This window comes from Anser brachyrhynchus (genome assembly GCF_964034855.1).
Source record: "Anser brachyrhynchus genome assembly, chromosome: 1".
Lineage (NCBI taxonomy): Eukaryota > Metazoa > Chordata > Aves > Anseriformes > Anatidae > Anser > Anser brachyrhynchus.
In genome coordinates, this window is record NC_137694.1 from 124,622,852 (window position 1) to 124,647,065 (window position 24,214).

General features: G+C 38.0%; 1 protein-coding gene across 10 annotated transcripts in view; it reads left to right on the forward strand.

Moving 5' to 3' along the window:
• The window catches only part of TAB3 (TGF-beta activated kinase 1 (MAP3K7) binding protein 3), a 46,246-nt gene extending 24,187 nt beyond the window's left edge, over positions 1-22,059 (forward strand). For 3 of the 10 annotated variants that reach the window (XM_080576265.1, XM_080576267.1, XM_080576268.1), the window contains 6 exons: positions 1,985-2,173; positions 3,769-5,221; positions 8,949-9,109; positions 11,537-11,657; positions 12,369-12,452; positions 17,511-22,059. In XM_080576265.1, coding sequence (XP_080432391.1) covers positions 2,072-2,173; positions 3,769-5,221; positions 8,949-9,109; positions 11,537-11,657; positions 12,369-12,452; positions 17,511-17,659 — 2,070 coding nt within the window. In that variant the 5' untranslated portion in view covers positions 1,985-2,071 and the 3' untranslated portion in view covers positions 17,660-22,059. Of the gene's footprint in view, positions 1-1,984; positions 2,174-3,768; positions 5,222-8,948; positions 9,121-11,536; positions 11,658-12,368; positions 12,453-17,510 lie in introns of those variants that run through there. The other 7 variants (XM_080576270.1, XM_080576271.1, XM_080576273.1 and 4 more) reach the window with 7 other exon arrangements.
• The last annotated feature ends 2,155 nt before the right edge of the window (positions 22,060-24,214 follow it).

The window sequence follows — 24,214 nt, forward strand, 5'->3', positions numbered from 1 at the left end:
CCGTCGAATCCGTGGAGTTCTGAGTGTTTGTGTGTTTGTTCTTCTCTTCTATTTCAGGTTTCTTGTAGACTTTTCAAGACTAGAGGATTTAACTCTAAAATGAGAATGGAAATTTCTCTTATCCATTATTTGTGGTTAGAGAACTCTGATAAAATTCCTAGTTGGCTAATAACTGCCAATAACTTTAAGGGTTACACTTCTGCTCATCTCAAGTATTCAGGAAGTATTGGAAAAAATGTCAAAAGAAATGTTGGATTTAGACTAGTATTAAAGCATAGAAAAACATTATATGAAATGATTACAAATTCCCAGTCTGCTTTCTTGTGTTACATTTGAATTAATGTTTGAAGAGAGAAATAATACACTGTGATTATACAAGTTATATTTCTTGCAGTATATCTGAAATCACGGCAGGATAATTAAGATCTCGCTGTTTTTATCTTTTTAAAATTTTTCTCATTTATTTTGGAAGAGTGTGACGTGACAGGTGTAGTACTGGATACTAGAATGTATCAGATAAAACAGAGCAATCCTTCCTGCGAGCACGTGTCATTTCATGATTGATAATGTCATTTGAGGGCTGTCCACATATGTAGTAGCCAGATAGTGAAGCAGACTTCTGTTTCGTGTTGTTGCTGTTTTGCCACTTTTCAGTGAAAGGAAGTAATATTTAGGAAGAGGTAATAAAAACAAAGGCCTGAGTATTGAATATTTAAAACAATACAAATCCCCCCCCCCATTCCCCACCAAACCTTTTTTTTTAACCCTAAACCTGATGTTTTTTATTTCTTTGAAAACATGTTTTATTTTCTTGCTTAAGCAAACTAAGAGACTTTCTTAGGAAAGATACAGGAAACTGTAGGAGATTATTATCACTTGAAGGTGTGCGTATGTCTGGGCTGTTCTATTGTACTTTTCTAGTTTTCTATTAGGAGCTGAGCTAACTACTGAAAAGCCAGCTCTGGAGTATGTACGTTATGTACCATTCAAAATGCCACCAAGGCTGAGATGTGAATGTTTTAAATGGAGAGAAAACTTTGGCCTTAGACTAGCTAATGTATTACTTGAACACCCACTCTGCTGGTATCTTTCATTTTCATTTTTGAAAACACCTTTACATTCTCCCCTGTTAAAAATTCGGCTGAATATTACTGTTGGAAAGACAGAGGCTCTTTCATGTACCACCTTCATGCAATGTCCATGTGAATTTTTACTTAGACTTTAGCTCTTGGATGATTACTCCTATGATTATGAGCCACAAGTGAGGAAAGCATTTATTGACTCAGATTGTATTTGATGTCTAGCATTCCTTTGGTATTGTAGTTCAAATCGTGTATTTTTGCTGTTGAATGCAAGAATCCTGAATTTTTTTTTGTAACTAATAATGCTAATAATTAAAATAATAGGTACTTTACAACAATCTGAAATAGATTATTATCATAGGCCTAAAAAGGACTTACTAAAGTATGTTTTAATCCTGTTGTGTTTCACAAAAATTCCTTCCAACTCTTTGAATTTACAACAATGTAAAGAGTTAAGCCCCATTACTAGAGAATTATTTTTAAATAATTGTGCTACTTCTAGCCTGTTATTTCTGGCATAATGTGAATAATAAAGACACGCATGCTCCATGACCTCAGATGTTTCTAGAAACTGTTCAGATTCTCACTGGGAATAATATATAAGTAATCTGTTACAGTTCTGTTTTATACAGGCCAGGTTAATTAAAGTCATGCATATATGGTACCACAATGGGACCAGGTAAAGAACTGAGCTAGCACATTCCAGTAAAATGTTGTGTAGATATACCTGTGCTATGTTAAATGTTTTTGGATTAGAATTTGAGAAATTATGATTCCGACTCTCATGCTTAAGTCATTGGCTCTTTATATCTGGATCTAAAAATGTACTTGTCATTGCAGTTGGGGAAAGGAAAAAGAATGGTTGTGATAGCTTAAAAATAATTGGTTTCTTTTTCTTACAGAAAATGCCAGAAGCCTCAGAAGATCATAATCATTGGAAGGCCTGTTGACTTCCGTTTTTTGATAATCTGGAACAACATCAGTCTGGCATGGCGCAGGGCAGTCAACAACTCGATGTGCAGGTACTCCATGATCTCCGACAACGTTTCCCTGAGATACCTGAAGGGGTGGTATCTCAGTGCATGCTTCAGGTATGGTGAAGAGTTTAAAGGAGCTTGTGTACTTTTATTGTTGTAGTATGAAAACTTTTTAGTAGTCTACTTGAAACATAAATTCTCGTTCTTCTGGTTTTATTTTGAAGGAGTGGAAGACTCTGCTGTTTGCTTTTTTTGTTCTGTCTTCTACAGACGAGATGTTACCATTCCTCACTTGCATTTGTGTTTTGTTGCTGTTGTTTTATGTTTTTCTTGCTGGTTATTCATCCTTGCATGTGTGACTGTATGCACACAGGATTAAGGAGAGTGGCTAACAGGATGGTTATTAATGATGGCTTCATCAAGAACATAGGTACACTGGAGGAGGTTTTAGTACAACTCCTTCCTCCAAAATAAGGAACTGGCTTTACCTAAAAACTTAAAGTTTTTCTGTCTTCGGGGCATGGATGCTAAGGACTGTCCTTATGAAGCCTTGTCTTATGAAGGCAAGTGACTGATAGTGGCATTTAGCTTTTTTGAGGCTGATGTCTTGGGACTGTGGTTCTGGTTATTATTATAAGATCTGTCTCCCAGGTGTTCTGTTTTTAGATTTGTGTGATACATTTGGGTATTCCCACTGACCGTCGGACTCTAGCAGGGGAGCTTGGCGTGAGGGGGAAGTAAGCAGGTAGAAGTACCCACGGAGTGAGAGCCGTATAAACTTAAGCGCTGGACTGTTCTCTTTTTTTTTTTTGTCATGTTCAATAGTGTCTTCATCTGACAGGATGCTGAATGTCCATGTTAGTCTGGTAGTGAAATGAGGTGAAGTTTTGACGAAGTCGTCTTCACTTTAGTATTAAGAAATGAAGCTAAAATGGATGAAGAAGGGAGGAGTTCCCAATTTTACATTTGATTTGATTCATAATTTAATGTCTGTATATTCAACTGCTGGCATTGCAGAACAAATCAAACCCTTACAGGGGTTATTTGGTTTTCCCTTTGATGTATGAATAAGCCTTTTCTTTTTTTTAAAGCCTTGAGCCTGAAATTCTTTAAGACAGTTGAAATTATGTCATAATTATAAGGGGCCTTAGGGAATTGCCAGTAAACTTTCAAGCAACACTTATTTTGATTTCATTTATTTAATTTTAAGGTGCTAATTTCTACCTAGAGTAGCTGACTTAAAATGCTGTGGTTTTAGAATTTCAGGTAGAAAAGTACTCAGCTAAACTGTAAAATAAAGGTAAAACAATAAACGCATGGGTAAACACTAAAGTGTTACCTGCATCTTTGTTTGGACTCTCCAGAATTTGCAGTTTTGATCTAGTTTAATTTTATTTGTGTTATTAGAAATAATTAATTGTGCATTCCTGTTCTTTGCTTTCCCCAAATCCAGACTTGACTTGATTTTTATGTCATACTGTAGCTAGCATTACCATTGTATTTTGCTAGATGCAGCGTGAGCTCTGTACTACTTGCAGACTGTGACCTGGTAGGTATGATCTTTATTTCAAAATTCGTATCTGTGTCAACTACTTATGAGGTATGCCTATTAAGGCTTGATCGCAGCTTCATTTGAATGCTTGTTGAACTTTGAGCAGTGGCTTTTTCTTTTGCAATTTAACAAAATAGGTGTCCCTTCTTATTCCTAGAACAACAACAATCTAGATGCCTGTTGTCGAGCCCTCGCACAGGAGAGCAACAAATACTTATATATGGAGTACCATAGTCCCGATGACACCAGAATGAATAGAAATAGCCTTTTGCACATTAATCTGGGTATTCATCCTCATACCAGCTATCATGCAGGGGATGGAGCTCAACTTAATGGTGGTCGTACACTGGTACATAGTTCAAGTGATGGACATATTGATCCACAACGCACAGCAGGTAAACAACTGATATGCTTAGTTCAAGAACCACATTCTGCTCCCGCTGTTGTGGCAGCTTCTCCTAATTACAATCCATTTTTCATGAATGACCAGAATAGAAATGCAGCTACTCCTCCTCCACAGCCACCTCCACAGCCATCTTCCATACAACCAGGAATGAACACGTCTGCTATGCAAGGCCCTCCTCCCACGTATATGCACATACCTCGGTACAGTACAAATCCCATTACTGTTACAGTATCACAAAACCTCCCATCTGGACAGAGTGTACCCAGAGCTCTACAAATTCTTCCACAGATTCCAAGCAATCTTTATGGGACTCCTGGCTCTATTTATATTAGACAAACATCTCAAAGTTCTTCAGGACGACAGACTCCTCAGAATACGCAGTGGCATTCGTCACCACAGGGCCCAGTTCCACATTATACTCCCCGTCCTCTACCTGTGTATCCACATCAACAGAACTACCAACCTTCTCAGTATTCTCCTAAACAACCCCAGATCCCTCAGACGGCTTTTCGATCACCACCGGCATCCCAGTGTCCCTCTCCCTTTGGCTCTCCTCAGCACCAAGTTCAGCCTCCTCAGCTGGGTCATCAGAGTTCACATGTCTTCATGCCTCCTAGTCCTTCAACTGTCCCACCTCATCCATATCAGCAAGCATCCCAGACTTTTCAAAAACAAAGCGGTCACTCCGTGTCGTATCTTCCTCCTTTTGCTGGACCTAGTTTATCCAAAGGTTCCATGAACAAAATAGAAATTACAGTTGAGCCACCGCAAAGGCCTGGGACTGCAATGAACAGAAGTCCTTCACCAATAAGTAATCAACCATCTCAACGAAACCAGCACCCGCTGTATGCAGCCACTACTCCTCCTACAAGCTCTCCATCAAGAGGTATGTCGGGTCAACCCAAACCTCCATTTAGTGTTAATCCAGTATATATTACCTACACTCAACCAACTGGGCCTACAGGTGCACCAACACAGTCTCCTCGGGTAATGGTATCTCAGCCAAACCCAACTATTTTTAAAATCACAGTAGGTCGAGCACCGACTGAGAATCTTTTAAATTTAGTGGACCAAGAAGAGCGTACTGCAGCACCAGAACCTATTCAGCCTATTTCTGTAATCCCAGGATCTGGAGGAGAAAAAGGAAGCCATAAATATCAGAGAAGTTCTAGTTCTGGATCAGATGACTATGCTTACACTCAAGGTAAATGCTTTACCCTTGCAAATTGTATTATTGTAAAAGGCATTTTTAGCTTGATTTTGCTACTTGTTAAGAAGGAAATATCGAACCTGTACAGAGAAGAAGACAAATCATACCAAAGATCATCCAACTAGTTTGTGTTCTGTTTTTTAAAATTGCACTAAAATTTAGTCGAATACATTAAGGATTTCTGAGGCTCATAAAATTGCTGTGCTTTTGACAAAAGGGAATTTCTTAAGAGAACACTACAACTAATGAACGTATGCCATGTATCTGGTTGGTAAATTCTGTGAACCATGTCATAAATTTACATGTGAATTTTATTATTTTTTGTTTGAAGAACTTTGCAGTACATTTATTTGTTCAGTACTGGGTGCTTTATGAAACCTGAAACGCTAACTTCTGCAGGGAATTTTATTCTTATTTGGTTTAGATTGAAGAATATTAAGTGAAAGAGGAGAGAGGATTGCAGCTAAAATTGCTTCTCATGTCAATACAAATCGTGTTTTGTTTTGAAGGGTATTAAAATAATTATTCTGAAGAACTTGATCAAAAGCTCACTTGTTGCACTTAGAGTTTTCGAAGAGGAGGAAAAGCTTGGTAGAGAGATTTTAGGATCTGTATTCTGCTACATGGGGACAGATTATAGTTAGTCTTAATGCTATGTGTAAATATAGTTAAATAATTTACTCAAGAAAAACACAAAGTGGTGAAACCTAAACTTTAGATGAAAACTGCTTTTCTCAGGGTAACCAGTTTTCTAGATTTGAAACATTTTAAATGGAATAAATGAATCACTCTGCAAGTATTCAAACCAATCAGTTGGGGTAATGATGGAATGATAATCAGCAGCAGATATTTAAAGAATGTACTTTGTTTCTAAATTTGCGTTTGGAAAGAAGAGTCTCTATTCCTGCATTGCTCCTTCTAGGTTTCCTTTCAACTTGAGACAGCTGAAATAATGGTTATAATTCTGTTCTTGATTTGTTATTTTGCTTTCTGTTTATTGAGCTATTTTAATTCATCAACAGAGCTATTTTATACCTGGTAAACCCAATTAGAAATGTTATTTTGAGAGAACGCTAGTAGATCTGTAACTCAGGTCATATGCTTTCTTTGGTAGTGTTTGTTTTACAACTTCACAAAAGGTAGTCATTTATGTTTCACATAAATGAAGAAAACATGTTCTGAAATGTAGAAATCTGTTTGACTTCTGAATCTGTGTCTAGATTTCTGTGTTTGGAAAACAATAAAATCAGCTAGAATGTGCTGTTTGGGCTATCTGCTTTTGTGGTAATACCACATCTGGGGCTTCGTTAGCCTTTGGTGTTGCCGCACTGTGAACTCTTAATAGAAATAAATTGTGGAAGAATAAATGTTACACTCTGCTACCACTGCAGAGGCCTAAAGAGGAGTATACTTAAAAGCTTAATGTAGGGAATGTGAGGGATCACTTAATTTTCTTCTGAATATGAACCATTGTGAAAACTGTTACCAAAAATCCATTCTGGTGTCTGTACTTCTAATGTTTCTTTGTAGCATGAGTCAAATTTGATTAGTTGTACCTGAGGTATAATACCAAGCTATGTAATGAAGCCATACCCCATGTTAAGTTGGAGGAGTCATGCGAAGACAGGATTTGACTGTAATGGTGGCAAATCATACACCCTAGTACCAGTACTTTCTTTTTTTGAATTCATTCTGTGATCTCTTGAAATGTACTCGAATGACTTGCATTTACTTCAAAAAGTAGAGAACGGTTTTGATCAGTAACATTGGAACCTATATTGTAAAAACATCTGATGTTATTCTTTGGATAGGATTTAATGTTTATTCTTTGACCAAGAATTGGTGGATCCATGCAAAAACCAAAGTATAGTGCTGTTGTTTTGCACAGAATACTGACATCTGATAAAAAGTCACTTTATGCCCCTGCATTTTTATCTTCCCCCAGTAAGCTACCTCACATTGTTGCTTACTTTTCTATTTTTTTTTCCAGCAAGAATGCAAGTATGTGTGAGACTTTTTTTTTTTTTTTTTACTTTGCCTGTATTGGATAGAGGTGAAGAAAAGGGGCAGGTGGTGGCAGGTACTTTGTATGAAATATCATTTTTTTTCTAAGTTTTCTACAGTGTCTTCATGTATTCAAACAGTTTGCTGAAAGATTGTTACATGGACAGCATGCTTGTCTGAATACTAGCAACAAATTTTTCCTGTTTTTCTCTGTCCTGGTAGACTTTCATCAGGTAAAACAGCTAGGTCAAAAAGTGCTAAGCATCACACTAACAAACTTGGCCGATTTTGCATCATGATGAAATACTGAGGACACTTCCTGCAAAAAACTAATATCATTTTCTAGCTAGGCAAATTTCTTTAGCTGAGTGGCTGCTCAGAGCGCCCAACATCAGCTTGCAACTAGGAGTCATAAATTTCGCTATCATGACAGAAGTATGAGAAAATGGTTGATTAACAGCAGGGACAGGTGAGAGGGCAGCAATTTAGTTCTATTGTAGAATTAATGACTATGAAAGACCTGAGCTTCCCTTTCCCGCCCAGCTCTGTCATTTACCTCCCCACACCCCTTCAGGATTCTCATGTCTAGGCTATTTTATTGAAGTTCTTTAGTTCTGACTTTGAGCAATGCTGAATTTGTAGTATTGATAATTAAAGCACTCCCTGAAAATGTGATTGTCCCCCCCTACTCTGCCCTTGTGAGGCCCTGCTTGGAGTGCTGCATCCAGGTGTAGGGCTGTTAGAGCTGGTGCAGAGGAGGCCACAAAGATGATCAGAGGGCTGGAGCAACTCACCTATGAAGAAAGGCAGAGAGAGTTGGGTATGTTGAGCCTCAAGAAGAGAGAGCTCTGAGGAGACTTTTCAGTACTTAAAGGGGGGTTATAAAAAAGATGGAGAGCGACTTTTTACTCAGGCAGACAATGACAGGGCTATGAGGAATGGTTTTAAACTAAAAGAGGGGAGACTTTGATTAGATATAAGGAGGAAATTCTTCACTGTGAGGGTAGTGAGGCACTGGAACAGGTTGCCCAAAGAAGCTGTGGATGCCCCATCTCTAAAGGATTTCAAGATCAGGTGTTAGAAGAGGCCCTGAGAAAAGTGATCTAGTGGGTGGCATCCCTGCCCATGGCAAGGGGGTTGGAACTGGATGATCCTGAAGGTCCCTTCCAAACCAAGCCATTTTATGATTCTATGAAAAGCAAGGAATACTTAAATATTCCTTCTTATACTACATACTCTGTAATAGCACTGAAAAAACAATTCAGGAGTCTGAAGGCTAGCGTGTTGAACTGTTGAACAGTAGCTATGAAGTGTTATCTTCTGATCTTACCTCTGGTGTTTATTTTTTTTTGTCAGTACAGTATTAACATAACTAGATTGCTGTTCCATCCTCAGAAGCTGTCTGCTTGTACAGGTGCCTTTGTATTTTTGAGATGAGAAAGACCAAATGACAAAAAAGAAAAAAAAAAAAAAGAAGCATTGACCAAAATGGTAATATCAACTTCAAGTTACTATTTTTTTTATTTATTCTGGAAGAACTTTGTCCTAAATAGTAGTTCATTTGGCATGAAAGCATCTTCACACTGGTATTTGGCTGCATGTTTATGATCACATTCTTTTCCAGAAAGGTCACTCATGAATCTTACATATAAGCTAAGAATTCAGTTTTCCAGCTTTTTTTTTTGTTAGTAACTATTTCTTCCATGTGAAATGTTAGCCTTGCTTTTACATCAACGAGCAAGGATGGAGAGATTAGCAAAGGAACTGAAGCTTGAGAAAGAAGAACTTGAACGCCTGAAAGCTGAAGTCAATGGCATGGAGCACGATCTAATGCAGAGGCGGCTTCGAAGAGTTAGCTGTACAACTGCAATTCCAACAGTAAGCAATTTGTTAGTATTTTAATTCAAGATACAAATTTATTTCTTATACTTTCATAAAATAAAGTATAATATACTCCCATATATTTTGCCTTATAAAATCTTCAGTATTTGGAAAAGATTTTCTGTAAGTTCTTGGCCTGTAGTAAGCCAGTTCTTAACATTTAAGAAGCGTGTGTGTCCAGTTTTCTTAGGATTCACAACAGACCTAGTGAGACTTGTATATGTGTGTTTCTCTGGGCCACAGAACTGAATAGATAATTACTTTCCTACAAGTAATTTCCTACAAAACAACCTATAGAAGTGTATGTCCAAGTCTGTGTGTAATGTCTGAGCCATATCCAGCTCAGTTGTTGATACAGCTGGGCTTCAAGTTTTTTGAAAAGGTATTTCAAACACCAAAATACCTTGATACAATGAGTGGTTGCATCTCTTAGACATTCCACTTCCCATTTGGTATGTGTACGATGTGCCAAGTAACTTTTCACTGGCAGTGTTGGCTCAAGTAGCTGGCACCTCTCTCGCCTCTTGTCCCGTTACTTCTTCCTATCTCTGACTTCTAACCACTAGTGACTCTAGCCCAGAAATCTGTATGGCTCTGATAAGAGAACTCATCTGACTGAAAAATAGCTTTCAGTTTGTGCAGTTGTTAGCCAAATCAGTTCAGTCTTGTTCACTGTGCTTATATAAACAATACAGACAGATGTAGGCAGGAAAGCATACCATGCTTTAGTAACAGCATATATGCCGTTAACTGCTGAAGTAGTAAGTACATCTGCTGTACGTCTCATCTGTCTGAGGTATTTGGCATGTATGAGCATCCAGGGATGAGGTTATGAAAGCCAAAACCCAAATGGATTTGAATCTGGCCAGGGATATCAAACACAACAAGGGCTTCTGTAAGCACATTGGTGACAGAAGGAAGAGTATGGAAAATGTGGGCCCATTGCTGAACCATGTGAGAGACCTGGTTCCACAGGAAGGGACAAGGCTGAGGTACTGAATGACTTCTTTGCCTCAGTCTTTACCAGCAAGAGCGGCCTTCTAGGATCCCAGGTCCTAGAGACTGGGGGAAGGGCTAGAACAAGGAATACCTACCCTTGGAGGAAGAGGACCAGGTCAGGGAATACTTAAGCAAACTGGACATTGATAAGTCCGTGGACCCTGAGAGGAGGCACCCATGAGTGCTGAGGGAGCTGGCAGATGTGATTGTGAGGCCACTCTATGATCTTTGTTCAGTTGTGGCAACTGGAAGAAGTGCCCAAAGACTGGAGGAAAGCAAATGTCACTGCTGTCTTCAGGGAGGGCAAGAAGGAGGACCCAGGGAACCACAGGCTGTCCAACCTCACCTCATTCCCTGGGAAGGTGGTGGAACAGCTAATGCCAGAGACCATTTTCAGGCCTGTGAAAGACAAGGTCATCAGAAGTAGTCAGCATGGCTTCGCTGAGGGGAAGTCATGCCTGTCCAACCTGATAAGCTTCTACGAAGAAGTGACCAGCCTGGTGGACAAGGGGAGAGCCATGGATATTGTCTTCCTAGACTTCATTGTGGCCTTTGATGCTGTCACCCGTAAGTTCAATCCAAACATCAGGAAACACACTGTTACTCTGCAGGTGGCGAGCACTGGCACAAGATGCCCAGAGAGGTGGAGTTTCTCTCCTTGGAGATCTCTATAAGCTGCCTGGGTGTGGTTCTGGGCAACCTACTCTGGGTGTCCCTGCTTGAGCAGGGGTTGAGCAGGTGACCTCCAGAGGTTCCTTTCAACCTCAAATATTCTGTGATGATCAAGTATACCCTAAAATGGGATCCTTAGAGTTACGCCTGCATCTGTGTTGTTAATCATTGCTGCTAGCATTAGGAGCACTAGCATTTCAGTAACCTAAATGGGGTTTCTTTATTATATGCATATATATAGACTTGACTCTATTCATTCTTCCATTATGAGTAATTATTGTCATGCAGTACTGAATGATTTAAATATACTAGGCTAGAAGGTTTGGCATGTTGGAGCTCCTTTGGATGATGTAAATTGACTATTATTTGATAGTAATCAAATAAGGTCAGAAGCTTATATGAACTGCAGCTCGTATTTTATTTTCTGATCATTGTGATGTAAACTGATGTATCAAGTCGTCAGTTCATACAGATTTTTATAAGGTATGTGATTTTATACAGTTATGAAGAACTATGCCTTTTTACAAATGAATTTTAGTATTAACTTGTGTTTTTCTTCCTTTTTTTCTTAAACTTCCTCAAATGACAGTAGAAAAGTGTTTTTTGAGGAAAAATTGGGTGGCAGGGAGGGAGAGGCAGTGGAATCTTGGATGCTCTATTCAGTGCCTTGGTTATACTTAGTTTCTAATAAAGCTGTTAACATAGATAAACAATGTTATTTATATGTCGGATAAGATGCTGACTCTGCTACAGTTGCTATCTTGGGTTGTTTCTCCCCAGCCTGAGGAAATGACCAAATTAAGAAGCCTCAACAGACAGCTCCAGATAAATGTTGACTGTACACTGAAAGAAGTTGACCTCCTTCAGTCTAGAGGTATAGAACTGACAGGTTTTGAAAAAAACAATTTAAATACAGTGTATGCTTAAATGTGCATATTCTTCTTGGACTCTTTAATTAAAATTGAACTTTATCAATCTCTTTTTTTTTAACTAAAAAGATGTATTTTTCAGTTGCAACTTGTTAAACTTGACTTGGCCAAGGTAAATTACAATACTGAGAAAATAGTTACTTAAAAGTAACTTTATCGAGTAAATCTAAAAATAATACTTTCTAGTGAAGGTTCTTAAATTTTTAATTTACCTCTAATAAAGTGATACAAACCAGAAACACTGGTTGCAGCCAAGAAGTTGGCAAATATAAATCTGTCTAGGTATTTAAAATCCTTTCTGTGACAGAAACCTGACATAAATACAGTCAAATAGGTGTAAAAATTCAGTCTTCCTCTTTTTTCATTCTTTTTAACCAAGACCATGTCCTACAGAGTGATTTGAATTTTCCTATATTTTTAAAACAATACAGAACATTGAACTGGAGTTGATTGTTCAGTATGGGATTAGACTGCTAAAAATTACTAGAATCAATATAAAGGTGAAAATACCTGACAAAAGACTGTCAGGAAAAAGCTAAAATAGAGTGTAATAGTAATAACATGTATAAAATACGAAGTTTCTAGATGTTCATGTCACTGGTATAGGCTTGTAAATAACATTTGAATTTTGCTTTCTTATTTATCTCTTCTGACAGGGAACTTTGATCCGAAAGCCACATGTAACTTCTACGATAACATAGAGCCTGGTCCTGTTGTGCCACCAAAGCCATATAAAAAGGGTAGGTTAAAAAGCAAGCCTCAACTTGTTTTAACTGTACTGAGAATATTTTTTTCTTTTTTTTCTCTGTATAAGCCAAACCACAACATGTTTATGTAACTGCAGTAATCCTGGCTGCAGCTTGTTTTCCTCAGACAGGTTGTTTCCAACCAGTGTTCTGGTACTGTCTTGTTTGTAAATACTGTTATCCACTATTAGAAAAAGAGTTTAAAGTATACAAGCTCTTAACACTTTAAAGCTTCCTAATTATGTTTTTTTGAAATACTTTTAACCTAAGAGGTCTACATCAGGATTTTTTTAGCTGTCTTCTAATATGTTGTTGGGATTTTATAGTTTGAGATCTTTTATGTAAATTTAATTGGCAAGATCAGCTTTTTAAAATTTGCATTTATATTTTTAATTTAACTTGCCTGGTCATGCTTTCATTTTGTGTGCAGAGTAGGAGTTTCACAGTAGTAACCCTAAAGTTTGTTTTAGTGTAGCAAGAGCCTCAGATGTCTGAAGGACTATGATGGAGTATGTTTTCTCACATGGGTCTGCAGTTATTCCAGGGTCCCACCTGTTATAAGTTCATTACTGATTTCTGAAATTTTCTGTGCTAATTGTGTAGTATCTAGCATTCCTATCCAGCTTAGGACTTCAGATATATGTGCACGCAGGAGCTATGTATTTAGTCTTCTTGTTCAGTGGAGAATCGATCAGTACATTCCAGAGTGAATTGCTGGTCACCCTAAGTAGACACCTAGTGGCTGCATAGCTCAGTAGCACTCTGAACTTCAGTACACGGGTCATTTTGGAGTAGAATCCTGCCTCTTGTCTCAGGTATTTTTTGCCCAAGTATTTTTTTTTCAATTAGCTCTTGAAATCTGTTGAAAGAATTGCTTTCAAATGTTAGTGAATGTTCTTAAATACTTAGTTCTATGTACTATGTTCCTCTAAAATAGTCAGTCCAGGATCCTGTGCCCTGATATAGAGAAAACAGTGGTCTTTTCTCTGAAAATCTTATGTGATAAGATGTATACTACTGTCTCCTCTCACCGTAAATAGTGTGTACTGAAATTGCTAGTGAAAAAACTGCTGTATCAGAAATGTAACTATATAGTTTGCTTGAAAATGCAAATTTTATTTAAAATAAAAATCTATTTGTTAGTAAGCACTTCAAAGGCTTTTGCAGTTTAATTTTGAATTTATATAAGGAAACCTTTTTCCCCCTTCTGAAAAAAAAATTTTTTTCTCTTCAATGTTCTAAAATGCCTAGCATGTGGAAATTTAAAAGTAAAGGCCCAGAACTACTGCTCATCCATATACCAGTTAAAAAAAAAAAAACCACACAACAGCAATAAAAAATTGTTGTGTGTTCCCTGCACAAGTGCTACTGCGCAGTAAAGACAGTATCATCAGGTGGGCAGTGGCACAAAGGCAGCTACCTGGATTCGTGTTAAATTGCAGTGGTCATTTGGTTGATCCAAGGTATTTAGTGATGTTTGAAGACATTCTCTTGATTACACAAGTCAATTTATTATTTCAAAGCAAAATAATGTGCAAGACTTGTATGAAATAAGTGATTTTATTGGCAATCGGAAACTGTCTTGTGAGGATTTGTATGACTTAAGACTAGTTTCTGGGTTTTGTCTGACAATTTAATAGTGACCTGTGTTAGGGTTGGTATATTGTATTTTGAGCTCGGCTTTTAACACGGGTCCATCTAGTTCATTTTTTCCTGGAAAATTAAGTTAATGTTCAATTATATTAATTAATATTCAATATCCTTAATATTCAGTTGCTGAAGATGTGGGCAGAAAGGCAGGTATAGGCAGACAAGGGTCTGCTCTTTGCTTCAAGCTGGCTAGTGAACATGAATGAGGTCTTTGTGCTTACATGGCTTGCCTGCTTAGCAGAAATCTGTTTAGGCCACACACTGCTAATGTGATTGTGCAGCATCTGGATTGGAGAGGGTTTACATCTAAGCAAGGAGGCCATTTTTTTCACTTTTTAAGTATGTCTTTGAAGACAAACGTAGGTACTATTTGCACTGACTTTGTCATCGGCCTCCTGTTAGATTTCTGAGTAGATGATACTCAGCAAAGTAATATGTGAACTTTTGAATTACAAATTGCAGTCCTTTTTTACAACATAAGTTTTATTTTAATTAAGCTGTTTTACAGATGTCTGTTTAGCAGGTGGAAATCTTAACCTTATCTTCTAGGTATTTGTGCTAATATTGCTTGGAATATTAGCGTTATGTGAAATGTTGTGTTTCTACATCTTAAGAGTTTTTTTTCACTTTTAATAGATAGCCTGAGGTCTTGAAGTGTTGATTGGAGACATCAGAAAACCTTTTTTGGTTCTTTATGTGGGTTAATACCTAATGTATATTCATACATACGTACTGATTATATGAATGAGAACAGACTTAAGTACTACTTAACACACGTACATCCCTGCTGCAAAGCCATGAGAAAGTCATTTGGCCTTTTCCAAGGATCTACTTGGTAGAATCCTGTGGCAGAGAAGAACAGCCCAAGAATGCTGATTAGTATTTAAGGACCACCTTCCCCATGCTCAAGAGCAATGCCTCCCAACAAAATCAGGTAAAATTGCAAGGAGGCCTGCAGGGACATGGACATGAAACAAGGAACTCATGGCCAAGCTCAAACACAAAAAGGAAGTCTACAGAGGGTGGAAGCAAGGACAGGTAGCCTGGGAGGTATACCCAGAAATTGTCAGAGCATCCAGGGATGGAGCTGGGAAAGCTAAAGCCCAAATGAAATTGAATCTGGCCAGGGCTGTCAAGGACAACAAGAATGGCTTCTACAAGTTCAATGAAACACAGAACAGTTTGGGTTGGAAGGGACCTGAAAGGTCATCCAGTTACAACCCCCCTGCCATGGGCAGGGACACATTCTACTACACCAGGTTACTCAAAGCCTCATCCAGCCTGGACCTTGAAAAGGACTACATCACTGACAAAAGGAAGAGTATGGAAAATGTGGGCCCATTGCTGAACCACGTGAGAGACCTGGTTCCACAGGAAGGGAAAAGGCTGAAGTGCTGAATGCCTTCTTTGCCTCAGTCTTTACCAGCAGGAGCGGCCTTCTAGGATCCCAGGTCCTAGAGACCAGGGGGAAGGGCTAGAACAAGGAATACCTACCCTTGGAGGAAGAGGACCAGGTCAGGGAATACTTAAGCAAACTGGACATTGATAAGTCCGTGGACCCTGAGAGGAGGCACCCATGAGTGCTGAGGGAGCTGGCAGATGTGATTGTGAGGCCACTCTATGATCTTTGTTCAGTTGTGGCAACTGGAAGAAGTGCCCAAAGACTGGAGGAAAGCAAATGTCACTGCTGTCTTTTTCAGGCCTGTGAAAGACAAGGTCATCAGGAGTAGTCAGCATGGCTTTGCTGAGGGGAAGGTCATGCCTGTCCAACCTGATAAGCTTCTACGAAGAAGTGACCAGCCTGGTGGACAAGGGGAGAGCCATGGATGTTGTCTTCCTAGGCTTCATTATGGCCTTTGATGCTGTCGCCCATAAGACCTTCATAGAGTAGGTGATAAAGTATGGGCTGGATAAGGAGACAGTGGGGTAGATTGAAAACTGACTGAATGGCTAGGCCAAGAGGGTGGTGATCAGTGGTGCAAAAGTCTAGTTGGAGGCCAGTAACAAGTGGAGTACCCTCTGAGGTCAATCCTAGGTCCTGTCCTGCTTATCATCTTTGTTGGTGGTCTAGGTGATGGTGTAGAGTGTACTCTCAGCAAGTATATTTGTGGATGACACAAACCTGAGGAGGGTGGCTAATTCAGCAGAGGGCCATTGCAGCATCCTGAGGGGTAGTGACAGGCTGGAGAAATGGGCTGACAAGAACTTCATGAAGTCCAACAAGAAGTGTAAAGTCCTCCACCTGGGGAAGAACAATCCCATGCGGCTGTACATGCTAGGGGCCATCCAGCAGGAAAGCAGCTTTGCAGAAAAGGACCTAGGGGGCTTGTAAGGGACACAAAGATGAACATGAGTCAGCAATGTGCCTGTGCCTATAAGAAAGCTAACAGTACTTCTCATTGTGTTAGGCAGAGCATCACCAGCAGGTCAAGAGAAGTGATCCTTCTCTACTCAGCACTGGAGAGGCTGCATCTAGAGTGCTGTGTCCATTTCTGGGCTCTCCAGTACAAGAGAGATCTAGATATACTAGAAGGAGTCTGGCATAGGGTCACCAAGATGATCAAGGGATTGGAGCATCTCTCCTTATGAGGAAGGGCTGAGAGAGCTCAGACTGGTCAGTCTGGAGAAAAGGAGGCTCAGAGGGATATCTTATAAATGTTTCTATATACCCAAAGGGAGGATGCAAAGAAGATGGAGCCAGGCTCGGTGGTGCCCAGTACCAGGACAAGAGGCAGTGTTCTGTCTCAACATTAGGAAACATTGTGAGGGTGACCGGGAACTGGCACAGATTGCCCAGAGGTTGTGGAGTCTCCCTCTTTGGAGATTTTCAAGAGCTACCAGGATGTGGTCCTGGGCAACCCGCTGTAGGTAGCCCTGCTTGAGCAGGGGGGTTGGACCAGATGATCTCTAGAGGTCCCTTCCAGTGCCAACCATGTCATGATTGTGGAGAAAAAACAATCATCCTGGTTTTGAAGCAGGCCTATCATTTGATTTGATATTTGATGTTTTCTTCTGCCTGGATGAATGCTAGCAAAGATGTAGAAAATATTGAAGGAACTGATTTAGAAGTTGTCTTTCACTTCAGATAAAAGTAGGGTTATTGGAATTTAAGAGAGGGTAAGAGACTGCCGTATATAAATTTATCAGGTCATTCTTAACAGGAATGTTTCTTAACAAACTTTGTTTTAAGATATTTAAACCTTTAGCAGTATCAGTGACCTGACATTAGTGACTCCTTGTTTTGAATGCAGTATGGTTAAGTGACTCTTTACAGAAATGAAATCCTTTAAATAATTAGATTTCACAAACTGAATTAGAAGTGCTTTAGGAAAAAAAACCTTTTGTGTTATCTATGTAGAAATGTTTCTACCTTTATGTATAAGAAACTTTTTTTTTTTTTAGAGCATCCAAACAATTCCAAACAGGCTTCACGGACTCAGCCAAGAGATGAAGACTTTGAAGGGGCTCCATGGAATTGTGATAGCTGCACCTTTCTAAATCACCCAGCACTAAATCGCTGTGAGCAGTGTGAAATGCCACGATACACCTGAAAATCAGGAAGGGGCTGCATTGGGTTGAAAACAGGCTCTCAAGCCGACAGCTGTAGGAGAAGGAAACATGGGGAACCTTTCAGTCCATCTGCCCGGCCTTTGCCAGTCTACAATCTTCATAATGCAAGGGGTGGGAGAAACGTGTTAAGATGTTTCTGCTTGTACCACAGTAAAAAGAAATAAGGGTGAAATTCTTTCTTATCCTATTGCAGTGAACAAAGCAGAAAACAAAAGCTGAAAATGTAAAAGGATTAATTTCAGGAAGAATGTATGCAGGAAAGCAAATAACTACTGGTGTTTAGTCCTGTGGTTATAGTTACTGCTTAGTGGCTCTTTAAAAAAAATTTTTTTTTTGAAGTTATAGGACTTTTAGTAATGGTGTGAAATGTTACACTTAACCCGAAAAACTGAAGAGCCAGAGCTGATTTAACCTGGCCACAGCTAGCTGGAAAACAAAGGCTCCCTGTGCTTCTAGATTGTAAGCTACTGAAAAGGAAGACAGGTAAATGCAACCATAAATTTGCAAAGTGTACAAAAAAAAAAAAAAAAAGAAGGGTATTTGTAATTGCTGCTTTTTTCAGGGTAATTTATGTCTACAAAAAATTGCTGTTTGAAATAGTGACCTAAGGTGACTAAACGAGATACTGTATGAGTGTTACAGAGAGTTTAATCAGAGGTAGTTTTTTTACAATCCCTTTTGCTTGTACAGTGCTCACCTGGCTGTGTCAACACTGGTAATAAACTAAGAATGAATTCTACCATATTATGGATGAAAATACTACTGCATGCTTTCATTAGGCCATCGTGTTTTAAAGCTAAAAGTATGCTTTTATATGCACCAATTTTCTAAGACTGTGCTGTAGCAGCACAGTGACATATGCCAAACGCAGACTACTACAAATTCAGTTTGGAAGACTTGAGTTCAGCCATGATTATGTATGAGAAGTGTTTGTACTCAGTTCCTTAGGCCTTTTCAGCTTCCAATTTGTGGAGAATTCATGATGTTTACAGCACAGAAGGTACTTTGTGCCCCAGTTCAAAGTTAGCTGAAAAATAATTAATCAGTTAGCTCTTCAGTAAAGGTTTATTTGCACATTGTTAATAAACCAGCCTGTATAAAATAGCAGATGGCAAATCTTGAAAAAAATATACACTGCATTCTTTTTATTTTGGTCAGGAAATATTTGCCGTAGGTTGAAGAACACAAGACTTGCAACTGAAATCATACTGGTACTTTTATGCATATGATATACTGTATTATAAAGGTGATGTTCAATTTGAATGCTTCAGGTTGCTGTAATAAAGCACTCATTATTTGTGAAATTGAACTTGGGTTTGGGCAGCTGAATGATTGTGTTACAAAACTGCGACCGAATAGGATGTTTTGTGTACTGGTCAGAAGCTGATACAGTGCATTTGAGTTTTTATGGTGCAACTTCGTCAGGAGTCAGATGCAACCAAGCACGTCAGCTGAGTTGTGGTAATTGACTTTACAACTGTGAGGCAAAACGTGCTACCGAAACCTTAGCAGGAGAGATTCAAACTATTTCATTGTAAGTTGTTCTTAGCTCATGGCAACCCCATCCATATGGTCAATTACTACAATTCACTTGATGCGTGATAACTTGTTGAGCTGTGGTAGAACAATCATGTGTCTGAATCCTTGTTTAAAATCAAGCAGCGTTTTTAAGGGGTGGGTGGAGGAAAACTTATCTTGACTGCATTGCTGAATCTGGTGTCTTCTTTCCCTGCAGTTTATAAAGATAACAGTAAAAAATAAACTGTGATCTTAGATGAGGAAACAGTATTTGATCTGGCATTTTTCAATATGTTTTTGCACTAATTAAATCTTCAGCATAATTTTAAATAAGCTAAGAGATCTCCAGCAATCAGTGTATACCACAGATGAGCAAAACAAAGTCAAAGGCATCAGAGGTAATTTTTCTCGCATCCATATTATGCGAAGAGCTCATCACATATGGAGAGGGGAAAAAAATCAGTCTATATAAGATAATAATTTTACTTTTGTAAGTGGACATATCAACAAAACTGCGATAACTAGAAAACAGATGAGCAGAAGCATTCTACCTAGGATAAGCAGTACCATAGCTTTTACTGGTATTATGAATTACTCAAAACAACACCAGTAACTTAATGACTTCTCTATCATGATGCCTTTGCCTTTGTAGTATTTCAGTTTTCTATTCATTTGTACTTCCGTAGAAGTTCTGGAAAGAAGCATTTGTTTTTGCTGGAATTCCAAAATGATAGGAACTATCATGGCACTCAGCAAATGAGAGTAGGTGTGTTGTGTGTCTTTACTCTTGTGTCACTTTCTGACAGAATAGATGCTCCTTTTGAATAAAAATAAAAATGCATGCAGTCCAATCATTCCCTGAACTGTAATAACCACAAGTGCATGGTTTCTGGGGTTATGGAGACCTGCTAGTCTTAGTCATAACTTCACCAGAGGAAGAAAAAGAAGGCTGCCTTGACACCAAGATACTCTTTGAAAGACCAAGTGAGTGCCATTAAATTGCAAATGAATTCCTTTGTACCAATAATTTTACTCCCGTTTCTCACTTACTCTCATTTGTTGTTTGTACAAAAAACAAAGCAACAACAATGCCACAGAAAAACCTTCCATTGTGTTCCTTTATTTGTAAATGCTCATGCACAGACATTAATAGTAAAAACTTTACATGGTGCTTGAATATTTTTAGTTTCTTAGAATGTAAATTGTATTTTGAATGATGATTCACTTTCCTTCTGAAAGCAGGTGACGCTGTTCATACCCCAACTGAATTGTAGATTATGCCAAAAAAGATTGGTTTGTGTAATATTTATTGAATGCACATAAAACCCTAATGTCAGCTGGCATATAAAAATGCACTGTATTGTATAAAACTTTTGTGTGTGTATGTGTGAATGGTGGGATGCTGATGCCATTGTGTTGAGTTAATGCACTACTTGTGTTTTCTTTTTTCCTTAATGATTGAGCTCTCCCTCAACCATGCTACTAGATTGGTAGAATTTGTAACTGACTTGGACACTCAAATATTCAAAATTATTTCACTGTTCATTGAAATTTTATAAAGCTTATTTTATATCTGCTGTGCTATTAAGATAAATTCCCTTTAATTATAGAATACTTCTGTAGTTCTTTAAAAGTTTATTTAGAGTGGGGCTTGTGGAGGATGATTCAGAGTACAGTAAACCAAAAGAAATCCTGAACTTTGGATCTACTTTTAATTTGATGTAATTATTAGTCTTGTTTGGGTGAAGAGGAAAGGGTTGGGAAGTCAAGCAAAAGGAATTACTTTGTAAAATGTAGTCTTAGATCAGATTGAATTGTGTATCTGTGTGTCTGTGGTATGTGTGTGTTTCTCTTGAAAACTGGGAGGTGTGGTGAAAAGGTGTAATAATTCTTAAAAGAGCTGGTCTCAGTACTTTCTGATTATCATATGCTACTAAATCACATTTTTAAAAATACCCTCTCTTTCAGTTACTTTCTCTCTCCCAGTTATACATCTCTCATTTCAATTTCTAAATACTTTCACATTTAATATTGATTGTAAACCCCCTTGAAACTGAAATAAAAATAATTGAGTTGAAATGGGGACAAGTCAAAACGAAAACAAAAGAACATTTTAAAAAGAATGTGAGAAGATTAAATATGTTAAAAACCAGCTTGTCATCAGGATTGTATTTTAAAATTCAGTGATATACCCTAGAATGTGAAAATGACTATCCTGGCAAGAAGTGGACAGTTGGACATAAACAATTCATCAGCTTCTTTGGCACAACAGAACTCGTGTGCTCTATACTACAGTGACTCTCCATCCCGTAAAGAAAGAGGACATGCACAATAACACATCCCATAGTCAGTACTGTCTCTATGTGCTGCTGCGTTTGTTTCATTTCGAAATGTCAGCATTATTTTGAAGCTGGCCATGACTGAGTTTTGCCAGATTTCTTCAGTTTGGGGCTTTCATTGCTGTTTATGTCCATAAATATTAATGCGACTATTTTTCTTGGTTTTGAATAATCAGAAGTCAATGGAGTTAATGCAATATTATAATCCTGGATTTTCAGTACCTTTGAAAAAGATTTTAAAAAACTGTGTTCTTGAAATTTATTTATTTATGGTGGCACCAATGTATCTAATCCATATTTCCTGCTGTGTGAAACCCTGTTAAATTTTTTCATTAAAACAAGAAGACACGATCTTGTTTAATCCTGTATATATGGTGTCTACATTCTAGATTTGTGTATGCTGTGAATGAACTTACTACTAAGAGATGAAATTGTACAAAGGCATTCAGAGGCTATGCATGCATGGTACCTCCAGAAAGTGCATACTCCGAGTTGCAGATTCCTGCAAAATAAATTAATAAAACTAAGCAAACATCACATTCTGCATTTGTTCTTGTATGTAGTAGGAAACATTTAAAATTATAACCTTTTTGCTTTCATAATCGGATTGCTTCTAGTCTTCTGTTTGAGCCCACAGCTATAGCAAACTTATTTCAGTGACTTTTTTTTTTTAGGGGATTTTCTTATTTTGGTGGTCAACATAAGTCTCGTTAGGCAATTGCTGAGTATTCAGACAGGGTCCAAATCCTGTTTCTGTGATGGTGCTCAGGGTGTGTAAGCATGAGTCCCATTGAGATGATGGGTAGGTATTCTGCGCATCTTCTAGTGTAGAAACAGGACATAGGATGTTCAATGTGTGAAGAAGCAGAGTTCATCACAATTTCTTATTTTTGAATGGAAAATTGTTATTAAAGGAATAGCTTTATGCTATAGCAGATGATCACCTTTTTGTATTTTGATTGCAGTCATTCCTGCTTATCCTAGGCAGTACTGAGTATCTGATTACAGAAGTCTGTCTTCTGTTATAACCTCTAGAAAAAGGCACTACTTTGGGGCAGGGTGGAGAATTTGAATAGCATTAATCACTATGCAGACAATTTCTCTTTACGGATGTGCTTTCTTAATTGTCTTAATTTTATCAGTTCACTGTAATAAAAAACTTGAAAGCTCTGTAGCTGTATTACAGCTGTATTTTTTTGTTAATATACAATTGCAGTCATTAAACATTCTGGTCTAGCAATCCTACTGCAATATTGGTTTTGACTTTTTTGTCAGCAAATATAAGCATGTAGTTCTGCATTCCTTTTGCTAAATTTGAATTAATTTTTATTAAAAAAAATCGGGTTAGGTTTGTATATCAATCAAGCATTTGATCCTTTTACTTCAGAAATCACTGCAATTGAAAGATTTATTTATTATTTTTAGGGGGAAAAAAGTTTTTTAAAGTGTTAAGCTACCCTTAAAACATGCTATACTAATGGAGAACATGCAAAACCAAAAGAAAATCTAACAACTTGAAAGCAGCCACTATTCCCTTGTGAATTCCAGAGGAGGATCTGCCTGACATAATTACATTACAGTTTGTTTTATTCATACAAATTGCTTGGTTTTGACAATATTGTATCGTGTCTTGAACCTGTGGTGGTTAGAAAGATGATTTCTGTTGTGATCTGGTAAGTATTCCAGGAATTAAATGCTGCTAATTGTTCAAGGGGATCCATCGTGCTGGGTAAGTACTGTATTTTCTTAATTGCTTGCTGTCTGATTGCAAATACACTTTTTGGAAGGAGGAAACGTAGATAACCAATTTCATCTAATAGCTGGACTCAAATTATTATATATTAAATAGGTTACCTGAAGTTTTGTAGAAACCCTGTAAAGTTGTTGGAGAAGGGCCTACACTGATTTTTAGATTGAGGGTTTTATGATTGTTTTAGTTTGACAGTAAACACAGGGTCAGACCAGTAAAAGCCTCTTCTGGCAGAAGTGACACTTATTTTACAAAACATTCTTTCTTGGAAACAGTAGTGTTGTTGATTTAAAAAATGAAGAGAAAATAGATGCATCAGAACTCCACTCTGCAGATAATTTATTTCCAGGTAGTCAGGACTTAAAACATCCCAGGTATTTGATAATTTCACAGGTTCAGCTTTGAAGATTGTGACAGATTAGTTATCCATTGTTCCCACACCATGAAGACCTTGTCAAAGTTGATAGGTTTGTTTAAAAACAAAAGAAAAAAATATATTACTGCTTTCGGAAACAAAGATGAAAGCCCTTTGAATGAGACACACACAGTACAGATTTTTGAAAATTTTTTTTTTTTTTAAAAGGTTTTGGGAAAAGTGTGGGGATGTGTACCTTCATGTTGGGCACCTGGCAGGCAGTCACTACCACAACAGGAAAGATCATTGGCCTTTGGGGAAAGACTGAAAAACACCAGGACCAAATACTTCCCCTCATGACACTAGAGGAAGAGTTTGAATAATGAGTTGAATAACAATTAAATGGAGTGCTATGTAATTGGCCTGCAAAATATTCTCATCTAGCAGTGCACGTATTAATGCATGTGTTAATTACAGTATTAAAACAGACAACATCAGATTTTTTAAGGGCATAATAACGAGATCCTTTTTTGTTTTAAATTGTAGCAATAGCAAACATTAAATGTGATTCAAT